Below are 20,111 nucleotides of genomic sequence, written 5' to 3' on the forward strand. Positions count from 1 at the left end.
TCCACCTCTAGCCTGGGAACTTCCATGTGCCAGGGGTGTGGCCCTAAAAAAAAAAGCAAAAAAAAAAAAAAAAAGAAAGAAAATAAGAAAAAAAGAAAGAAAATGATTGTTAATCCATATAAAATTGGACTTTTGCCTACTTACTATTTTCTAACCTAAGGAAGTCAACATAATCTGAAAGACAATTATATTCATGTTAGGCAAATGAATCATTATTGATAGGTAATAGTCTTAAAACCATGTATTTTAGGATAAAAAGTCATATCTATTGTGTAAATATCACATTAAAAAGGCTTTTCTGTATTCTAGAAAAGTACCTCCACACAAATCATTTACCTACTGTCATGGTTTAGATTTAATTTTATTTTAGCACAGGAGGAGTTCCCATTGTGGAACAGAGGAAACAAATCTGACTAGGAACCACGAGGTTGTGGGTTCAATCCCTGGCATTGCTCAGTGGGTTAAAGATCTGGTGTTGCCATGAGTTGTGGTGTAGGTTGCAGACGCGGCTCGGATCCTGTGTTGCTGTGTCTGTGGCCTAGGCCAGTGGCTGAGGCGCCAATTCAGCCCCTACCCTAGGAACCTCCATATGTCACAGGTGTGGCCCTAAAGAAACAAACAAACAAACAAAAATAGCACAGGAGGCTCTAAACTGCAGCTGATTTGGTGGGCTTTTTCTCTGTTCCTTATGTATTAAGTGACTTGTTGCAACAGTTTTGTTTTTTAATTTTGGAAAATTACCACAATAGTATCTTGAAGACAAGTAATTCTCTTAGGACCAAAATATTACTATTTGAGGGTTTGGGGTTTTCAAAACCTGATTTTTAAAGATAACATCAAGATCTGTGTGATCTTAGTAGGTCATTAATACTTGTTATTATATTATGGTTTATGAGATTAGACTCCAGCACTGACATGCCCTTCCTCACTTTTCCTTTCCTAAAACCATGTAAAACATAGAATTTTTATAAAGATTAATAATGTTCAGCATGAAACATTTTAAGTATCGGGGGAAACATTAAAGGAAGTCCTATGCAGTAGATATGTCCCTGAAGAATTGTGTATACTTTATTTTCCCATGGTATAGCAATAAACTGAGTCATAGTTTCCCATCTAACTACAATATGATTTCAAAATGTATTCTCATTAAAAATTTTTATTCTGAGGCACTTCTTCTCTAGCCAAAATCAGACTTATGGATGGGGCAAATCTTTTAAAGTAACAACAGAAAACTTTAGGTTAAAACTTCAGCAGTATATACTCAGAAAATCAATTATTCTGAATATATCAGAAATATGTTACCAAAAACTTGTTTTACCAATGAGATAGTTAACACAAGATGCTTCATATTACTAAAGAAACTCCAAGTGCACTTGTTGAACACCTTTTCTCTGTAGGCTTACCTAAAGACTTTTATACACTGTTTATTTCTCCACATCTTTAGAAAAGATTGTTCTGTTTTGTAGATTTATAATTTATATTCGTTTTCACTTATAGTGATGATATGTAATCTCTATAAATTAGCACTCTCCTACTCCATTCCTCCCTTCACATCTTACTATTGTTGAGTCTTTTAGAAGAGAAATTGTGTGAAGCAAAGTTTTGATGATAAAGGGAAAGTAAGATCCAATTAAAATATAAAATAATATGAGACCTAAGGAAGACTATTTTTTTATCATAGTCTGAAGCAACGATCCTCCTGTAGTATAAAATGGTATTTTGTCATATGAGCACTTTATTATAAAGTTAATATAATGTTGTAAGGTGAAGATGGCTACCTCCTTTATGTAGTGGGTAGAATTTCACATGAAAAATTAAGGCTATCCATTACCAGAGTTCTGCCAGTCTCCTGGGATGTGTTTTTAAAGGGAAATAGGATTGTTTCTTTTATTCTAGCTTTGACAGTGAAGGGGACAAGGTGTGTAAAAGACCACTTTCTGTGCCAGAAGTTGGGTACATTTTCAGTGGTTACAGAATATGTCTGGGAATTGGGGGATCTGGGCAAGTTACTCAGATATTTAGCCCTTTAAAATTGGTTTTGATTACTGAAGCATTGTAGTAAGTTTTGAGACAGGGTAAGAAATGGTACAGGGCCTGCTATCCCTAAGAAAGAGGTAGTCAGAAGTCTGTGTATGTTTTGAAAACTTTGAATTTGTGTTTTTCATTTTTTTGTTACTCTTAATATTTATGAAGCCAGGGAAATTAGACAGGAAAAAAAATAAAGGCATACAAATTAGAAATAAAGAGGTAAAACAATCTCTTATTTGCAGATGATGTGATCTTATAAATAGGAAAAACTCTGAAGAAGCCAAATAATACCCATTAAATCTAATATACAAGTTCAGTGAAATTGCCCTATATAAGATTGATATTAAAAGTCAGTTGTATTCATATACATTAGCAATGAACAATACTAAGTCAAAATCAAGAAAACAATTCTATTTACAGCTTCAAAAAGGAGGATAAAGTACTTAGGAATCAATTTATCCTATGAAGTGCAAGTACCCTTAGAATTACAAAATACTGCAGAAAGAAATTAAAGAGACACTCTTGAATAAATGGAAAGATATCCCATCTTCATGGATTGGAAGACAATTTTATTAATATGGCAATAGTCCCCAAATTTATATGCACATTTGTTGTGACCCTTATCAAACTCCAACTTTTTTTTTGTAGAAATGGACAAGCTGATTCTAAAATTCATAAGGAATTTTAAGGGACTAGGAACAAAGTTGGAGGACACATACTTTCTGATGTCAAAACTCACTGCAATGCTATGGTAGTCAAATGTGTGATACTGGCATGAAGAAAGACATGCAGATCAATGGTATAGAATTGAGAGTCCAGAAATAAACCCATACATCTATGGTCCATTGATTTTTGAATTATGCCAACACCATTGAATGGAGAAATAGTCTTTTCAAGAAGTAATGATTGGACAAATAGATAGACACATGAGAATGAATGATTTGGGCCTCTACTTTACACCATACACAAAATTTAACACAAAATGGATCAAAACCCAAGCAAGGGATAAAACTATAAAATTCTTTATATAGGTGTACTTCTTTGTGACCTGGGGTTTGGTAACAGATTATTAGACATGTCACCAAAAACATGAGTAACAAAAGAGAAAGTGATAAACTGGACTTAGATTAAAACCTGTATATCAAAGAACACTATCAAAAAGGTGAAGACAACCCATACAATGTGAAAAAATTTTGCAAATCATTAAATATATAAGGGACTTTTATCTAAAATATATACACATCTTACAACTCAGTACTAAAATTACAAACCAAGTAAAAAATAGGTAAAGGATTTGTTAGTCATTTCTCCAAAGAAGTTATCCAAAACACTAATAAGTACATGAGAAGATGCTCAACATTAGGGAAATGCAAATACAAGTTACTATTATTTTGATCACCCCTAAATCACCCTACTAGTATGTCTATAATAAAAAAATTCAGATAATGACGTGTTGGTACAACATGGGGAAATTGGAATGTTCATACATTGCAGGTGAGAATACAAAATGCTGAAGCCACTTTGGAAAACTGGAAGTTCTTCAAAAAGTTAAACATATAATTACTATGTAATTCAGTATTTCCACTGTTAGATATATAACCAGAAGAAATGAAAACATACATGTACACAAAAACTTGTACATGAATGTTCACAGCAGCATTATTCATAATTGACAAAACATGGAAAATATTCTAATATTCATCAACAATGTAGTGTATCAATGAAATATATTATTTTTCAGCCATAAAAAGAAATGAAGTAATGATACATTCAACTTGAATGACCTGAAAAATTATTCTAAGTGAAAGAAGCCAGACACAAAAGGACACATGTTGCATCATTCCATTTATATGAAGTGTCCAGAATAGGCAAACACATAAAGACAGAATGTAAATTAACAGTTGCTAGGGACCAATGGTGGGGCCAACTGGGGGGAATGGACAAAGACTGCTAATTGGTATTTTGTTTCTTATTTTGGTGATGAAAATATTATGGAATTATATAGTAGATAGTGATAGTGGTTGTGCAACACCGTGAATATACTAAAAAGCACTAAATTGTACACCTCCAAATGGCTAAAGTAGTGACTTTGTTATGTTTATCTCAGTGAAAAAAAATTTTAATGTTTTAGTGAACATCGCAATAGAAAAAAATCAAGCATTATAATATTTCATTAACTATATTTTTGGAGATATAACAAACTACAATAATCTTTGAAGATAATTTTTATTAAGATAAATCCAATAAAATCTTGTGAATACACATATAATCAGAATTGCCCTGCTGAAATAAACATTTATATTTCTTTTAAAAATGGAATTAATTTTTTTCCCCAAGCTAATATCAAAGTTACATTTGGGAAAGATAATTCTAACTCTGGGCACTGCATGAAAATAGTCCACCTTCTTTATAAAAGCAACCTAGAGAAACAAAAGAATGTTGGAGGAAATTCTTTTGGGATCTCTCCACTTTGTGAAATTATCACATATAGGAGTAAAATCAAAATTCAAAGATTTAATACATAACTTACAAAAAAGGGTATTCACTGACAAAGCTGAAAGCCTGTTTTTCTATATATTCCACTATTATAATCACAAAAATCTATAGATAAAGGTTTCATGTTAGAAACTTTGTGACTAATAATCAGTATGAAGAGGTTTTGAAATTAAATTGATACTAAAGAAAAGTTGTGTTTAAAAATATTCGATAAAAATATTCATCTCTATTAACATTACAACATGGGGGTACATATTACTAAATTACGAAAACGTAAAGGGCAGTTTTAAACAATACCCTGAGACACTTCCTTTTTTTCATCTTCTTTTTTGACCTCTTCTTTGTCAGCTATTTCTTTTCCAATTTCAGCCTTGTTTTCATCTTCCTTTCCATTTCCTCCATCCTTCTCATCTTCTTTTTCATTTTCTTCCTCTTTTCCATCTTCTTTTTCTTTTTCATCTTCCTTCTCATTTTCACTTTCATCCTCTTTTCCATCTCCATCTTTTTTTTCATCTCCTTTCTCTTTTCTATCCTCTCCCTTTTTTTCATATTCTCCTTTATATTTTCCATCTTCAGTTTTTTTGCCATCTTCTCCTTTCCCCTTTCCATTTTCATTTTCTTTTTCATCTCCTCTCTCTTTTTCATCCTCTTCCTCTTTTTCATCTCCTTTCCTTTTTCCGTCTTCATCCTCTTTTTCATCTCCTGTCTCCTTTTTGTCTTTTTCCTCTTTTCCATCTTCCTTCTCTTTTCTACCTTCATCTTCTTTTTCATCTTTGTCCTCCTTTCTATCTTCTCCCTTCTCTTCTTTCTTGTTTTGATCTTCTCCATCTCCTTTCTCATCTTTTTCATCTTCTTTTCCTTCTGCTGCCACTGCTTCTTTCTTTTCTCCTCTCTCTTCTTTGGTATCTTCAACTGTTTCTTCTTTTATTTCCTCTATCTCTTTTTCTGGAGCTGGTTCCTATGTGTGTAGAGAAAAAAACAAGCTTATGTTTGTAGATTTGGAACCATTTCCCCCATATATTTAGAAAGGATTATGTCTATCTTATGGAAAGAAAAATAACTTCATCTATAAGAAAGTAATTTGTTTGTGGATAAGGCCTCTTACATCACATCATAAGGAACATTATAAGGAATAGGATTAATTAAAATTTCCCACACAAACACGCACACATATTTGGAACAACACATTCAGGAAAACTTATTCATATAAATAATTTTCATTACAAATACAAGGAAACAGAATAAATACAGAAAAATGACATATTGTGTATCAGCAATTCTCAATGAGTGCCATGCATATAAACAAAATCTATTCCTTGAAGAAATAATACATTTTATTTCTATAACAGTGAGATTTAGGTTTACTTTGTAAAAAGTCACTTGAGAAGTCTTTTACCAGATATCATAAGATTACTTACAAAAGATCTTCCCTCTATGCACAGGTTTGGTTTATAGATTTGACAATAAATCCCATTTTCATTGTTTTACTATAATACTAAAAATGTGGTATGCTAAATATGTAAAGCAACCCCTATTGGAAGCATATACATAATGATTTATTGTATAATCTGAAGAGGGAAAAGGAATCATATGATCTGGGAAAGGGATTTACAAATAGCCTATGTGCTGACAAAAGGAATAGAAGATTGGTCTGTTTTTAATAATATAGTCATTATATTATTAATTAGTCATGATCACTGGCATTGTTCTATTAATGTCAATGCTAGCCCACTGCTCCCACTACCCACATCTGTAAATTCTCATATTTTAAATTCATTTTCTTTCTTTTCCTCTTAGATACCATTATACCATATACTATAAACTGAATGTTTATGTCCCCCAAAATTCATATGATGAAACCTAATTCTCATTGTGATGGTATTTGGAAGCAGGGGCTATGGGAAGTGATGACGGTTGAGCCCTCATGAAAGGGATTGATGTCCTTATAAAAGAGGCCCTAGAGAGCCATTACAGTCTTTCTATCATGTCAGGACACAGTGAGAAGACTGCCATCCATAAACCAGGAAGCAGGTCCTCATCACAAACCAAAATGCTGGACCTCAGATTTTCCAACCTCCTAAACTGTAAGAAATAAACTTCTGTTGTTTATAAACCACCCATTCTGTGGTATTTTGCTACAGCAATCTGAACAAAGACACTAGAAAGCTATACTCATTTAATGTTTCTCAACTTTTATTTTTTTTTATTTATTTATTTATTTTTTTGTCTTTTTGCTATTTCTGGGGCCGCTCCTGCGGCATATGGAGATTCCCAGGCTAGGGGTTGAATCGGAGCTGTAGCCACCAGCCTATGCCAGAGCCACAGCAACGTGGGATCCGAGCCGCGTCTGCAACCTACACCACAGCTCACGGCAACGCCAGATCCTTAACCCACTGAGCAAGGGCAGGGACCGAACCCGCAACCTCATGGTTCCTAGTCGGATTCGTTAACCACTGCGCCACGATGGGAACTCCGTTTCTCAACTTTTAAACTGTAATACAAACAAGATTTCTTTCAGTTGCAACCATTGTTCATTTTTTAAATGGACAAATCTGTTAATATTGTAAGATACCTCTATAATTTTGGCTTCTCCATTTTCAGCAGTTTCATCGTTGTATTCTTCTTTAACAACTTCCTTCTTGGTTTCAACTGTTGCTCTAGCACTTGTATCTGTGTTTTTTTCTATCATATCATTTTTTGACTTCATTTTCTGTCCAGAAACACAAAATAATAAAATAATAAATACATGATTTAACTGGTGTGTTGATTAAATGGCCCGTTATTTCATCAGCTGTTGTAATAATTTGTGGACAAGCTTTAAAGTATCCATATAAACTTAATATAAACAATATTATCACCTGATACTTTCAGGGTTATTATAAGCCTGAAATGGCATTAAAATGAATAATATTCCTCTGATGTAAATCAAAGAAATTTTCTTTTAGATGAGAAGCAACAAGTTAGAATGCTGGCCATTCACTACTTAGGGCCAACTGTCAGCATTGGGTTAGACTTTGATAAATTAATTCTCTGGCTAGATGGGACCAGTTTATCCCCTCATGTCAAATAATTAGCAATAGGTTTTTTTTTTTTTTTTTTGTCTTTTTGCCATTTTTTGGGCCACTCCAGCGGCATATGGAGGTTCCCAGGCTAGGGGTCGAATCGGAGCTGTAGCCTCCAGCCTACGCCAGAGCCACAGCAACGTGGAATCCGAGCCACGTCTGCAACCTACACCACAGCTCACGGCAACGCCGGATCGTTAACCCACTGAACAAGGGCAGGGATCGAACCCGCAACCTCATGGTTTCTAGTCAGATTCATTAACCACTGCGCCATGACGGGAACTCCAGCAACAGGGTTTTTAGTTGCAGAAACTTCATTGGTAATATTTAAGGGAAATACTATGTTAGAGAGAATATGAAGTTCCATATATTTGAAAGAGATTATCTGGGGACATTAATCATTTAATCTTGGGGAGTACAAGTTTTAGAATGACTTGAATAATGATTTCTTTACCAAGAAAGCTCTTTGCCTAAGTGTGTATATAGTAGAAAGAACACTGGATTAAGGGGCTAACAAACATGTGTTTAAATCTGGATCTTTTTTTTACTTGATGTGATCTTGAGCAAAAGCAGAAATCTCTTTGTGCTTATTATTTCATATTTAAAAGAGAGTAATACCACCTACCTCATAGGGATATTTTAAGGAGAAAATGATAAAAATATATGGGAAATTACTTTAGAAACTGTAAAATGCAATACAGATATGTTATTATTCTCTTAACACATAAGAAACTGAGAGCCAAGTAGGGTAAAATGTTCTGGTCCATGATTTTATATTATCTGTTTTATTCTAGTACTGTCTTTTATTTTTAAAGGAAATAAAGTGTTTACTATTTTAATAACTTACAAATTGAGTACTTCATTTTATAGTGACCTTGAAATGCTAGAGACAAACTGAAAAGAAACTTTCACTTCCTTTGTCTACTATTACTTAATATTCCTTTGTCTACTATTACCTTTGTCTACTATTACACTATGATTACCGGAGTTCCCATAGTGGCGCAGTGGTTAACGAATCCAACTAGGAACCATGAGGTTGCGGGTTCGGCCCCTGCCCTTGCTTAGTGGGTTAACGATCTGGCGTTACCATGAGCTGTGGTGTAGGTTGCAGACGCGACTCGGATCTTGCGTTGCTGTGGCTCTGGCGTAGGCCGGCGGCTACAGCTCTGATTTGACCCCTAGCCTGGGAAACTCCATATGCCACTGGAACGGCCCAAGAAATGGCAAAAAGACCAAAAAAAAAAAAAAAAAAAAGCACTACGATTACCAAAACTTCACTTGCCATAGTTTTAACAATATTGTTTAATCAATAACTTCAAAACAATTTATGAAAATGACTGTAATTTAGTTTCTTCAACTACAAGATGATGGGATGATGATCTCTAATGCTCCTTCTAGCTTTAACCTTTTATGATGTTAAGAATTCAACGTATTCTTAAAACATCAGTCATACTTCAATAAGGCAGTTTTAAAAATATATATATTCACATATATTTACATATAAATAAATAAATAAATATGAAGGGTAAAAAGTGAACTTAACATTGAGACTATTTGTATTTCTAATGTCTTTAACCACATCAGAGCATAGAAGCCTATATGAAATCAATCACATACATTTGAAAATAATGTATATGAAAGCACTTTGCAAGCTGTAAAGTATTATCAAATGTTAGTTACTATTATTACCACAAAGCATCACTTTGGTTATAGAGTTTACACCTTTTGTTTTCCCAGGAATATTGGTATTGGAACTATATGATGTCAAAAACATGTACATTTTATAGGTCTATTCAACTAAAACTTTGTTTTGTCTCTTCCTAATGAAAATGCCAAAACACAAATATTTCCTACTCCAGTGGGCTTTCGTGTACCATATGGCATAATGTAATATATCACTAACTGAAAAGAAAATAAAGCAAAATTATCAACTGTATGCCTTTCCAAAAAATTATTTCTGAAGAAAAGCAAATTTCTCTCAACATTGTATGCTGAATATTTACCCGTGGAGTTGATGTTCTTTTGAACTTCAGCTCTAGTGTAGTGGGCACAGGCAACTGCAAAAAAAAAAAAAAAAAAAAAAAAAAGTCATGGGGGTAAAAGGAAGAAATCATAATTGAAGAAAGATAACTAACAATGAAATTCAACCTCATAATTAAAATAAATGGGTATAGTTTAAACTGAACACTAGGATAAAAGCATTTCCTTGGTATGAAAGTTTTTTTCTTAAAACATCAAAAATAAATCTTGTATTAAATAACTAGTATTGTCCAGGATTCCCTGAATTTTAAAATTACATTTTACAATACATGGGCAGCTTTAAAAAGACTACTTACAGCAGACAGTCTGGCTGATCTTCTCTTTGGCTATAAGTTAAAAATAAATATCAGTTAAGAGAATAATGGGAATACAACACTAGAAATATTTATATTATGGTGAAAATATTGTGTAATACTATATCATATATATATATATTCAATAAGAAGCATTGTGAACTTGATTAGAAAATACCATAGTAGGAGTTCCCGTCGTGGCGCAGTGGTTGGCGAATCCGACTAGGAACCATGAGGTTGCGGGTTCGGTCCCTGCCCCTGCTTAGTGGGTTAACGATCCGGCATTGCTGTGAGCTGTGGTGTAGGTTGCAGACGCGGCTCGGATCCTGAGTTGCTGTGGCTCTGGTGTAGGACTGTGGCTACAGCTCCGATTGGACCCCTGGCCTGGGAACCTCCACATGCCGTGGGAGCAGCCCAAGAAATAGCAAAAAAGATAAAAAAAAAAAAATACCATAGTAAAAATATGTTTTGATTTTCCTTTCCTCTGGACCCTTCATACAGCTAAGGAAAATAAAAACACAAATTTAAATTTCAGGAGTTCCCGTCGTGGCGCAGTGGTTAACGAATCCGACTAGGAACCATGAGGTTGCGGGTTCGATCCCTGCGCTTGCTCAGTGGGTTAACGATCCGGCGTTGCCGCGAGCTGTGGTGTAGGTTGCAGACGCGGCTCGGATCCCGCGTTGCTGTGGCTCTGGTGTAGGCCGGTGGCTACAGCTCCGATTGGACCCCTAGCCTGGGAACCTCCATATGCCGCGGGAGCGGCCCAAAGAAATAGCAAAAAAAAAGACAAAAAAAAAAAAAATTTAAATTTCAATTGCTAGGCTAAATGAACACAATGGACAGTAACGAGAGGTATATTTAGAAATGAAAATATAGCCCCTTCTTGAAAACTGAAAAAGTCATTCTTTAGCTTAAAAGAAAGATGCTCTCTCTAGATCTTAAGCACAAAAAGGTCCTAAGTTCGAAGAAGTCTGGAGTTTTCAATACTGAATATATTTCTGAGAGTGATCATTGGCATACCATATTGGTACTCATATGGTGCAAATATACTAACTAGCATTTAGTTTTTAACTGTTTATGTGTCTTAAGTTTATAAAACAAGGGATTTTTTTTTCAGGGAGATTCTAAAACTAAAGAAACTCACCTCCTGCTTCATATCACCTTGACCTGCAGCCTATACAAGGGAGAAAACCACAGAGAAATAAGATCATCGATATAAACATACAGATCTGAAAAAATTGCTTATGGATTACAGTTGCAACATAAAAGTTTATGACTTTTTCCTGGATTCCTGCTCAAGTAGCCACCTGTTACTGCTTAGTAGAATGCTACATACTGCTGTCTGCCAACGTGAAAATATTAGTAAGATGCAAATGAACTCTCGAGACATAAAATTATACAGCTGATAGCTCATTTCATCCTTTTGTGTAAATTGCATATCCTAAAAGCAAACTTTTTAAATTTTAAAATCCACGTGTTGTAGCCAGAGTTAAAGCTAAAAAGTGTGGGGGGGCGGGGAGAATGAAGGCGGAGCTTCATGCAATTTCCTTGTCTGTTTAGCCTTATGCTTGAGATGCAACTGTATTTATCTGACCCTCTCTCATGACTGGACTATTCTCTCCTCCAAGTTCTGCGTACAAGAACTACAATCCCCACAATGCCTTGAGGGGGGAAACCCTCTTTGTTACAACGTCAATGCGTTATTCAGAGAAGCCGGCTGAGGATTTTAAAACTTCCCGCCACTACCTGCAACAAGGTTGTTGTCAGCTCTGTAAAATATAACAAGACCCAATGCACAAGCCTAGAAAAGCACAGCGGCGGGAATCTCAGGAAGGGAGATGGTGATTAGAAACCATTTCTTTCCGTCTCCGAGCAGCCTTTTAGGCTGGGAATGATCAAGCTATTGCACAATCTATACAACCCCAGAGCACCTGAGAATTTCGGTCTTATTCCTATGTTCTAAAAATAGGGAAGGTGGACAGATAAACAGGAATAATACCAAAACAATCTTAATGCCTTACATTAACACAGTGTTTTACAATTTTATCAAGCAACGTTTTACAATTTTATCAAGCAAAGAAACAGCGATCGATTTCACTTCTAAGGGACCTCCCCCCAAAACAAACACCGAGCGCGAATTTATTTCCCATCCAAGGGAGGAGCCACGAATTTTTAAATGAGGGCTTGCAGAAGACTTGTAGCCCTTGAATAGCTCATATCAATTCTGCATGTCTAACGTGCACAAATCCTTGCTACACCAACATCAGCAATAGTTGACGGGACGCACGTCTATTATCGTTCTTCCACCTTTAGACAGTGAACTTGGAGAGTCCCAGATCTCTCAGCCTTAAAGTTGCTAATTACAGCGGTGGATCGCTCCCTTCTCTAGGACAGTTTGATGTCTGCGCCACCTAATGGCATAGGACTACCATTGCATAGCCATCTGGCATGACATGAAGTGGAGGAGGGAAAAAGAAGGAAAAAGAAAACGGGAAGAACAAAGGCAAATACGGGAGAAAGCCATGGCTTTCGTTTCGAGCCAGGATGGTTCCTGGAGAAAAGCTGGAGGCTGAGGAGGAAACTAGTGCCTGGAAGTGTGGTTGGGAGAAGTGTTCTCCAATAGGGTAAGCGGAGGAAGGGGGGTGGGGTAGGAAGCGACAGCAAAGCGCTATGGCTGTTAGTAATTCAGCATGGAGACACCTTTCAAGCAATTCTTTCCTTTACACAAAACAAGCCAAAAGTGAACTACTAGTTGCATGAGAGACCATCCTCAAACTTACACCAACCGTTCTTTGCCCTTCCCTTCTCTCCCCTTCCATTCAACACATCACAAAATCGAACTTGAAGCCAAAATGCTTCTTTAAAAAAATCCTCTGCTTATTAGGAAATATGTATTTCAGTCGCCTATCCCCTTTCTACCTTCCTATTTCACTTACCTTTCTTTTGGGCATTGTTGCAGCTCTCTATAGGAGATCTTAGTCGGCAGAAAAAAAGCCGAAAGCAGTCTCTACCCGACCGCTCGGAAAGCAACTGAGTTTTCAATGAACTAATTGCAGCACGACCTGTACTAGCCTAAAAAAAAAAAAAAAAAACCCTCGTTATTGGCAACATTAAACGCTCCCAAGACCCAACCAAGCTACGTGAATGGTTAGCTGGAGTGGGAGCAAGATCAGAGTGACAGGCTGTCAGACCAATAAGGGGAGGTGGCCAGTTCAGGGGGCGTGTCCCACGGACTTGCCCGAAGCCTTCTTATGCTGCCTGCTGGGACCACTGGTGGGGTAGAGGAGATTTTGGACTTAATAGAGGCAAAGTGCTGAAGCATAAAACTAGCAGGAAAGCCGGAATTGTTTTGATCGTTTTTTTTTTTCCCTTTTTTTGTCGTAATGACGGGCGAAAGTCACTGGACTTGCTTTCTCCACAGTCTCCAAAAACCCCACTTTACTTCTTCCTGGCGGGAAAGTGCTTTAGAGATATGATTGAGCCCAGGCTCTAGTCTTTGCCTTCTGCCTTTGACAGGAGGATGGAGATGAATTAAGTGGAGCACTCATTCAGAAAGTAGAAAAGAGTGGAGTTGTTTCTGAGGTTGTGAGAACTTTCCAACTTTCCGCCAAAGCACAATTGTGGTCCTGGCAGGATCAGGGTGTCAAAAGGGCTTGTCTACCCAAATGGAGAGTAGCAACAAAACTGGGAGCTTTGAGAACAGGAGGCACCTGAAGGTGAGGACACCTGATAGATACCATTTTCCCACTTGATGGGAGTCCATTAAGAATTCCATGGGGGAGTTCCCGTCGTGGCGCAGTGGTTAACGAATCCGACTAGGAACCATGAGGTTGCGGGTTCGATCCCTGCCCTTGCTCAGTGGGTTAACGATCTGGCGTTGCCGTGAGCTGTGGTGTAGGTTGCAGACGCGGCTCGGATCCCGCGTTGCTGTGGCTCTGGCGTAGGCCGGTGGCTATGGCTCCGATTCGACCCCTAGCCTGGGAACCTCCATATGCCGCAGGGGCGGCTCAAGAAATAGCAAACAGACAAAAAAAAAAAAAAAAAAAGAATTCCATGGGACCCCGTGTAAAGTTTGTAATAATAGAGGTCTATCCAGAGGAAAAGTGCTGATACAATGGATTATGAATCCAAAGGTGGCATTTAGTGAAGGAACTCAGGAAGGTACCATTCATTAAAGTGTTTAGGACTTAGAAACTGCACAAGCATAAAGCCATTAAAGCACTTACCTCTAGTGCAAATTTAAGGATGTACCCCAAACTCAGAAGATTTGGGGTGAGGCAATTGAGGTGAATCATGCAAATGCAGGGTAGGATCCTGTTTTTACTAAAAATTGATATTTTGTTCATCGCGAACTTTTTTTCATTAATTAGATCTTTCCTTTTTGGGGGGCGGGGGCACACCTGTGGCATATGGAAGTTCCCATGCTACCAGTGGAATAGGAGCTGCAGCTGCTGGCCTATGCCATAGTCATAGCAATGTGGGATCCAAGCCCAAGCTGTGACCTATGCCACAGCTCAGTCAATGCCAGATCCTTAACTCACTGAGCCAAGACAGGGATTGAAACCACATCCTCATGGATACTAGTCAGGTTCTTAACCCGCTGACCCGCAGCAGGAACTCCTAATTAGATCCTTAAAATAGTGCATTAAAGAAAAAGAATATTTATATATATTCATATATATATGGGTCACTTTGCTGTACAGTAGAAATTGACAGAACACTGTAAACCAACTATGATAGAAAAAATAAAAATCATTTAAAAAATTAAAAACAGAACTACCACAGGATCCAGAAATTCAACTTCTGAGCATTTATCCAAATAAAACAAAAATATTAATTCAAAAGTAAAAATAAAAATAAAACAGTGCATTAAATATTCATTATTGAGTTTTGGGATGCCCTTTATAATCTGTGCCTAAGGAGAGTGCCTCCTAAACTTACCCTGGTCCTAGCTATCTTTAGGTGGCTTTCTATTCTAAAGGAGGCTTCCATCTGCCTTCAAAAGTTAGTTCCTGAGACCTAAAAGTTGTGAGAGTGGGGATGGGAATAATTATGGGTAAAAATGTAGGATCCTGAAGGCCTTTCTCAGAATGCCTTGCTTTGGTTTTTCTACAGCTGATTGGCTTTAAATGTGCTCCAAAAGCAGAAATCCCTATCCTGGAAGGTTAATCAAAAAAGGAGATTAACCTTTTGAACAGTTACTTAAAGGAAGAATTCAATTTGTCCAAGTGGTTTAAAAAATTGAAATTATCAATTTAAAAAATAAATATTCATAGCTGCTATAGAATATCAAAACCATCCCTTTAAACTAAAATATAGCCTAACAGAAGAATGCATTATTTTTACTTTTGCTCATTCTTCCCCAGCACCTACAGTGTGGAACTGAATAGATCAGGTAGTAAAGACTGACCACAGCTCAGTTTCCCTTCTCCAACTTTTTGTCACGTTCAGATTCAAGTAGGTAAATCAGAAAGACATTTAAATTGCTTCCTTTGCCCACAGTTATTGGGTTCATCCCTAGATCCTCTAGGTGTGTCTTTTATGGTGAAGGCATTATTGGGTGAGCCTAGAAATATTTCAGTCATTTTATTTTCCAAGAGTTAGAGAATAAACATAAAATTTGGGTTTAATATAAGGATTGCTTCATAAGGATAAGGAGAAACATGAAGGGAATGAAAAATGTGCCAACACTGGAACACATTCAACAAATTCATATTTAGCATTGTCTTTAAGTTGGATTTTTTTGTAGACTAGCTTATGAAAATGCACAACCTCGTGGCATGCAAAGTAGCATTACACAGTTTCTGCCCCTTAAGGATTTTTATGATTTTGTAGAATAGAGCAAGCAGATGCACACATATTTATAAAGCAAGATTACTTGTATCATGTGAATGGTACAATCTAAGTTCAATAATAAAACAGAAGGTCTTTATCATTGGAGAAGGTTTCTGCTGATGAGGTAGTATTTGTCTTGGCTCTAAACTGATAGATAGACTGTTATATTATAGCAAATGCAGAGGGCAGGAAAACTTTGTACTTATTCAGGGAACAGAATGCTTAGTCCACGTAGAGTTAAGCAGAGAAAAAATGTGCAGGTCAGTGGGCTCTATGATTCATAAGTTTGTTGGCAATTTTTCCTTTTGGTCAGTTTTTCTTCCCTGCAGTCTAAGCTGTTGCATCTGTGATTTATGTCTTATTAGATTGAAAAAAAGTCACGCACGCATAAGAAAATTTTCTAAGGTTGAAACATTTCTCTAATTCCTGATCCCCACCTCCCATGTTCTTTCCAGCCATTAACAAGGATAGTCTTTTGTGCAAACCAATCTACCCTAAGCTCTTTGCCCTTGCTATATTATTACCTCTGAATGTAGCTCTATTCTCTTATATCTTCGCTTATCAAATGTCTACCAAACTGTTCAGACCCAAGTCAAATATTACTTCCTTGACAAAAGCCCTCTCCAATAAACCCTTAAAGAGTCTACCTTCTTGTTACACTATAGGATTTAATTGTACCACTTATAGGACACAAGCAAGATTTGATATTTTCCACTATCTCCCTAACCACTCAGTTGTACATCTTCACAATGACTTAAAATTTTATATACTTATTTCTCCTTGCCCAAATATTTTCTCAGCACGTTATACTTTGCATATCTCCCATAGAATTTATTAATTTTAAAAACTATTTTTTCTAAAGTTGACAAGTTTTTCCTTAAGTGAAGTTTTTATTTTTGTATAATTGTCAAAGTGAGACTTTACTGGCTCATTTTTTTTCTAAAATTACATTGACTTATTTCTCTTTTTAAATTATTTATTAATGACTATGAAGTTTTATCAACAATTCTCCACGAAAGACTCTCTAATTTCCCCTGGCTATTAAGTATGCCTACTACCACTCTCAAAACTTACAGGAGCTGTAGCATGCCCATTATTAACCATGGGGAAATGACATGGGACAAGATGAAAAGTTATAGAGGAAAGGCATCAAAATTAAAATGTTTGAGCTGGGGCATTCCCATGGTGGCCCAGTGGTAAAGAATCCAACTAGTATCCATGAGGATGCGGGTTCATCCCTGGCCTTGCTCAGTGGGCCGGGGATTGGGCATTGCTGTAAGCTGTGGTGTAGGTCTCAGATGAGACTTGGATCTGGTGTTGCTGTTGCTGTGGCCATGGTGTAGGCTGGCAGCTGTAGCTCCAATTCGACCCCTAGCCTGGGAACTTCGATATGCCATGGGGGTGGCCCTAAAAAAGAAAAAAGTTTGAGATGGGTACTCCAAAGGAAAATATTTGATGTTTATGAGAAAAGGAACGCTAGGCAGTTAAGATAAAAGAGGTCTTCAAATGTTCTGTATATTTAGAGTTTAAAATGAATATATGTTGCACAATTAGAAGTATTTCTCCATACACTGGCATGTGATGAGATCTCAAAAATACTGATGGATTAGTAATAAATATCTTCTTTTCTATATTAAATTATCTTTCATTTAGGTCGCAGACATGGCTTGGATCTGGCATTGCTGTGGTTGTGGTGTAGGACAGTGGTTAGGCTCTGATTTGATCCCTAGCCTGGGAACCTCCATATGCTGTGGGCGTGGCCCCAAAAAACTATATATATATATATCAGAAAACTATCTACTATTGTTAGCAAATAATGAGGCAAGAATTGTATCATATAATTAAACCCTATGTTTTAAATATATTGTTGGTTGGTATTTTCAGAGGGCAAAAATAAATGGTAAGTCTACAGTGAGCCAAAGTATACCAATACACTTATTTATTTATTTATTTATTTATTTATTTATTTATTTATTTTAGGGCCGCACCCTGTGGCATATGGAGGTTCCCAGGCTAGGGGTCAAATCAGAGCTGTAGCCACTGGCCTATGCCACAGCCACAGCAACACCAGATCAAGCCATGTCTGCAACCTACACCACAGCTCACTGCAACGCTGAATCCTTAATCCAGTGAGCAAGGCCAGGGATCGAACCTGTGTCCTCATGGATACTAGTCAAATTTGTTTCCGCTCAACCACAATGGGAACTCCCCAATACACTTATTTTTGAGCCTTGTATAAGACTGAGCTGAGGAATTTGCTTAGATTGATGACAGCACCTAGCTGAGACTCTGGAAAAATTACAATCCTGAGGACCCAAATCTTCCTATATCATATATTTATTCACGGCAGGCCCAAGACTAATAAAATAGTGAATTAATGAGTGATTTCTGATATGAAGGAACTGGAAAGTATGTTTCCAATAGTAAAAATAAAGGGGGCTGCTTTCTAGGGGAAAAAAGAATATGGTACAATTTTATGATTTTAATTGCAAAATATCTATGCACTTAAGTAATTATTTGAAGGAATCCTATTTTTAGGCTCTCAGACCTTAGAGTTTAGAGGAAGCTATTAGAGATTTTTCTAGTTTAATATCCTTGGAATATAGATGAATAAACTCAGGCTCAAGGAGTTAAATGATATGTTCAAGATCATCTATTAAATGTGCAGCAAGATTTTTTGGTTTTGTACTAAAAATATGTCTATGGTTGTGATATTAACAATTATACAATTTATGAAGAAATATTAGTGATTATGGAGCATATTTGGTAAATACAAATTTTGTTAAATTCCAATGACTTCAAAACTCAAGAAGAAATTGGCCATCAACCTATTTCAGATATTTTTTAATGCTTATTCATGTTTCCTCCATCTGTCTATAATCTTTAAATGTGAATTCTCCAATCAGTTTTTAATTACCTCAAGAACGTGGAAAACATAGGGGAGAGAAATTCTACTTTCACCTTTTTCATTTTTTTTCTTGTTGGTTTAAGGTAATTCCAGGGAATGTAGGTTTTTCACCTAGAACTTGACAATTATTTGCCTATGTTTTAACTCGTTCTTTTGCCAGCAAAGAAGTTTTCAAATAAAATTGCAGATGAGCTTTCTCATTGGCTAAAAGTTATTTGAGGAGTTCCCATCGTGGTTCAGTGGTTAACAAATCCAACTAGGAACCATGAGGTTGCGGGTTCGATCCCTGGCCTTGCTCAGTGGGTTAAGGATCTGGCATTGTCGTGAGCTGTGGTATAGGTTGCAGATGTGGCTCAGATCTGGCGTTGCTGTGGCTCTGGTGTAGGCTGGTGGCTACAGCTCTGATTAGATCCCCAGCCTGGGAAATTCCGTATGCTGCCCGTGCAGCCCCAGAAAAGACAAAAAGACAAAAAAAAAATAAGAGTTATTTAAAGATTTCCGACTTCCAGTAGGTGTCCTCATTTACTGGCAAAGAGTTTTGAAGTTTTTCACTTTAACTATAAAGTCTTCTGGTTCCCTTAAATTTACTGAATTCTATCTGTTGAACTTAATTTATGTTTTTAGTATGGTTAATATCTATGTTTTTACATGAAATATGAGGCTTTTAAAATCTTAAATATTTTATAATATTTTATTATCAGCCTTATCTTACAGAAGCCTAGATATTAGTCCATAGCTTATAAACTGCTAAGATGTATATTGGGATACTTCTACAACTTATGTGATTATGGTATGCTAACATAGTGGTGTCTTTAGTTTAAAATATTTACATTTTGCTTTTTTTTTTTGTCTTTTGTCTTTTTTGTTGTTGTTGTTGTTGTTATTTTTGCTATTTCTTGGGCCGCTCCTGCGGCATATGGAGGTTCGTCCTACGTCAGAGCCACAGCAACGCGGGATCCGATCCTCGTCTGCAACCTACACCACAGCTCACGGCAACGCCGGATCGTTCACCCACTGAGCAAGGGCAGGGATCGAACCCGCAACCTCATGGTTCCTAGTCGGATTTGTTAACCACTGCGCCACGACGGGAACTCCCCATTTTGTATTTTAATTTACCTTAATGCTTCAGGCTTATCCTACCTCTTTAGAAAGCTCGCTAATGCTTGTTATCTTTAGAAAAATAATTCATAAAAAAAGAATTTAAAAAATTAATAAATACCCATGCTGCCCAAATGAGACTAGAGCCTATTTTCAAGAAACGAGAGATCATTTTTTGGTGTAATCCAAATGTCCATCAATGAGAGTTAGATTAGAAATAATCACTCATTACAAAGAAAATAGCTGTGATTCATCAAATAGGTTGTGTGTCAGAAACCAATGTCTTCACTAATAAATTCAATTTAGTAAACATACCATTTTAATCAGAGATTAAAGTTAAATGCTGGATTT

The 20,111-nt window shown here is 36.5% G+C and overlaps 1 protein-coding gene across 1 annotated transcript in view; it reads right to left on the minus strand.

The window, feature by feature from the left end:
* HMGN5 (high mobility group nucleosome binding domain 5) overlaps positions 2,577-20,111 on the minus strand; it is a 76,036-nt gene continuing 58,501 nt past the window's right edge. Inside the window, exons 2-7 of the mRNA XM_021080700.1 lie at positions 12,856-12,991; positions 11,064-11,093; positions 9,923-9,952; positions 9,590-9,643; positions 7,097-7,234; positions 2,577-5,482 (exon numbers count right to left, since the gene is read on the minus strand). Of these exons, the coding sequence (XP_020936359.1) occupies positions 4,811-5,482; positions 7,097-7,234; positions 9,590-9,643; positions 9,923-9,952; positions 11,064-11,093; positions 12,856-12,870 (939 nt within the window). The 5' untranslated portion in view covers positions 12,871-12,991 and the 3' untranslated portion in view covers positions 2,577-4,810. The remainder of the gene's footprint in view (positions 5,483-7,096; positions 7,235-9,589; positions 9,644-9,922; positions 9,953-11,063; positions 11,094-12,855; positions 12,992-20,111) is intronic.

This window comes from Sus scrofa, chromosome X (assembly GCF_000003025.6).
Source record: "Sus scrofa isolate TJ Tabasco breed Duroc chromosome X, Sscrofa11.1, whole genome shotgun sequence".
Classification (NCBI taxonomy): Eukaryota; Metazoa; Chordata; class Mammalia; order Artiodactyla; family Suidae; genus Sus; species Sus scrofa.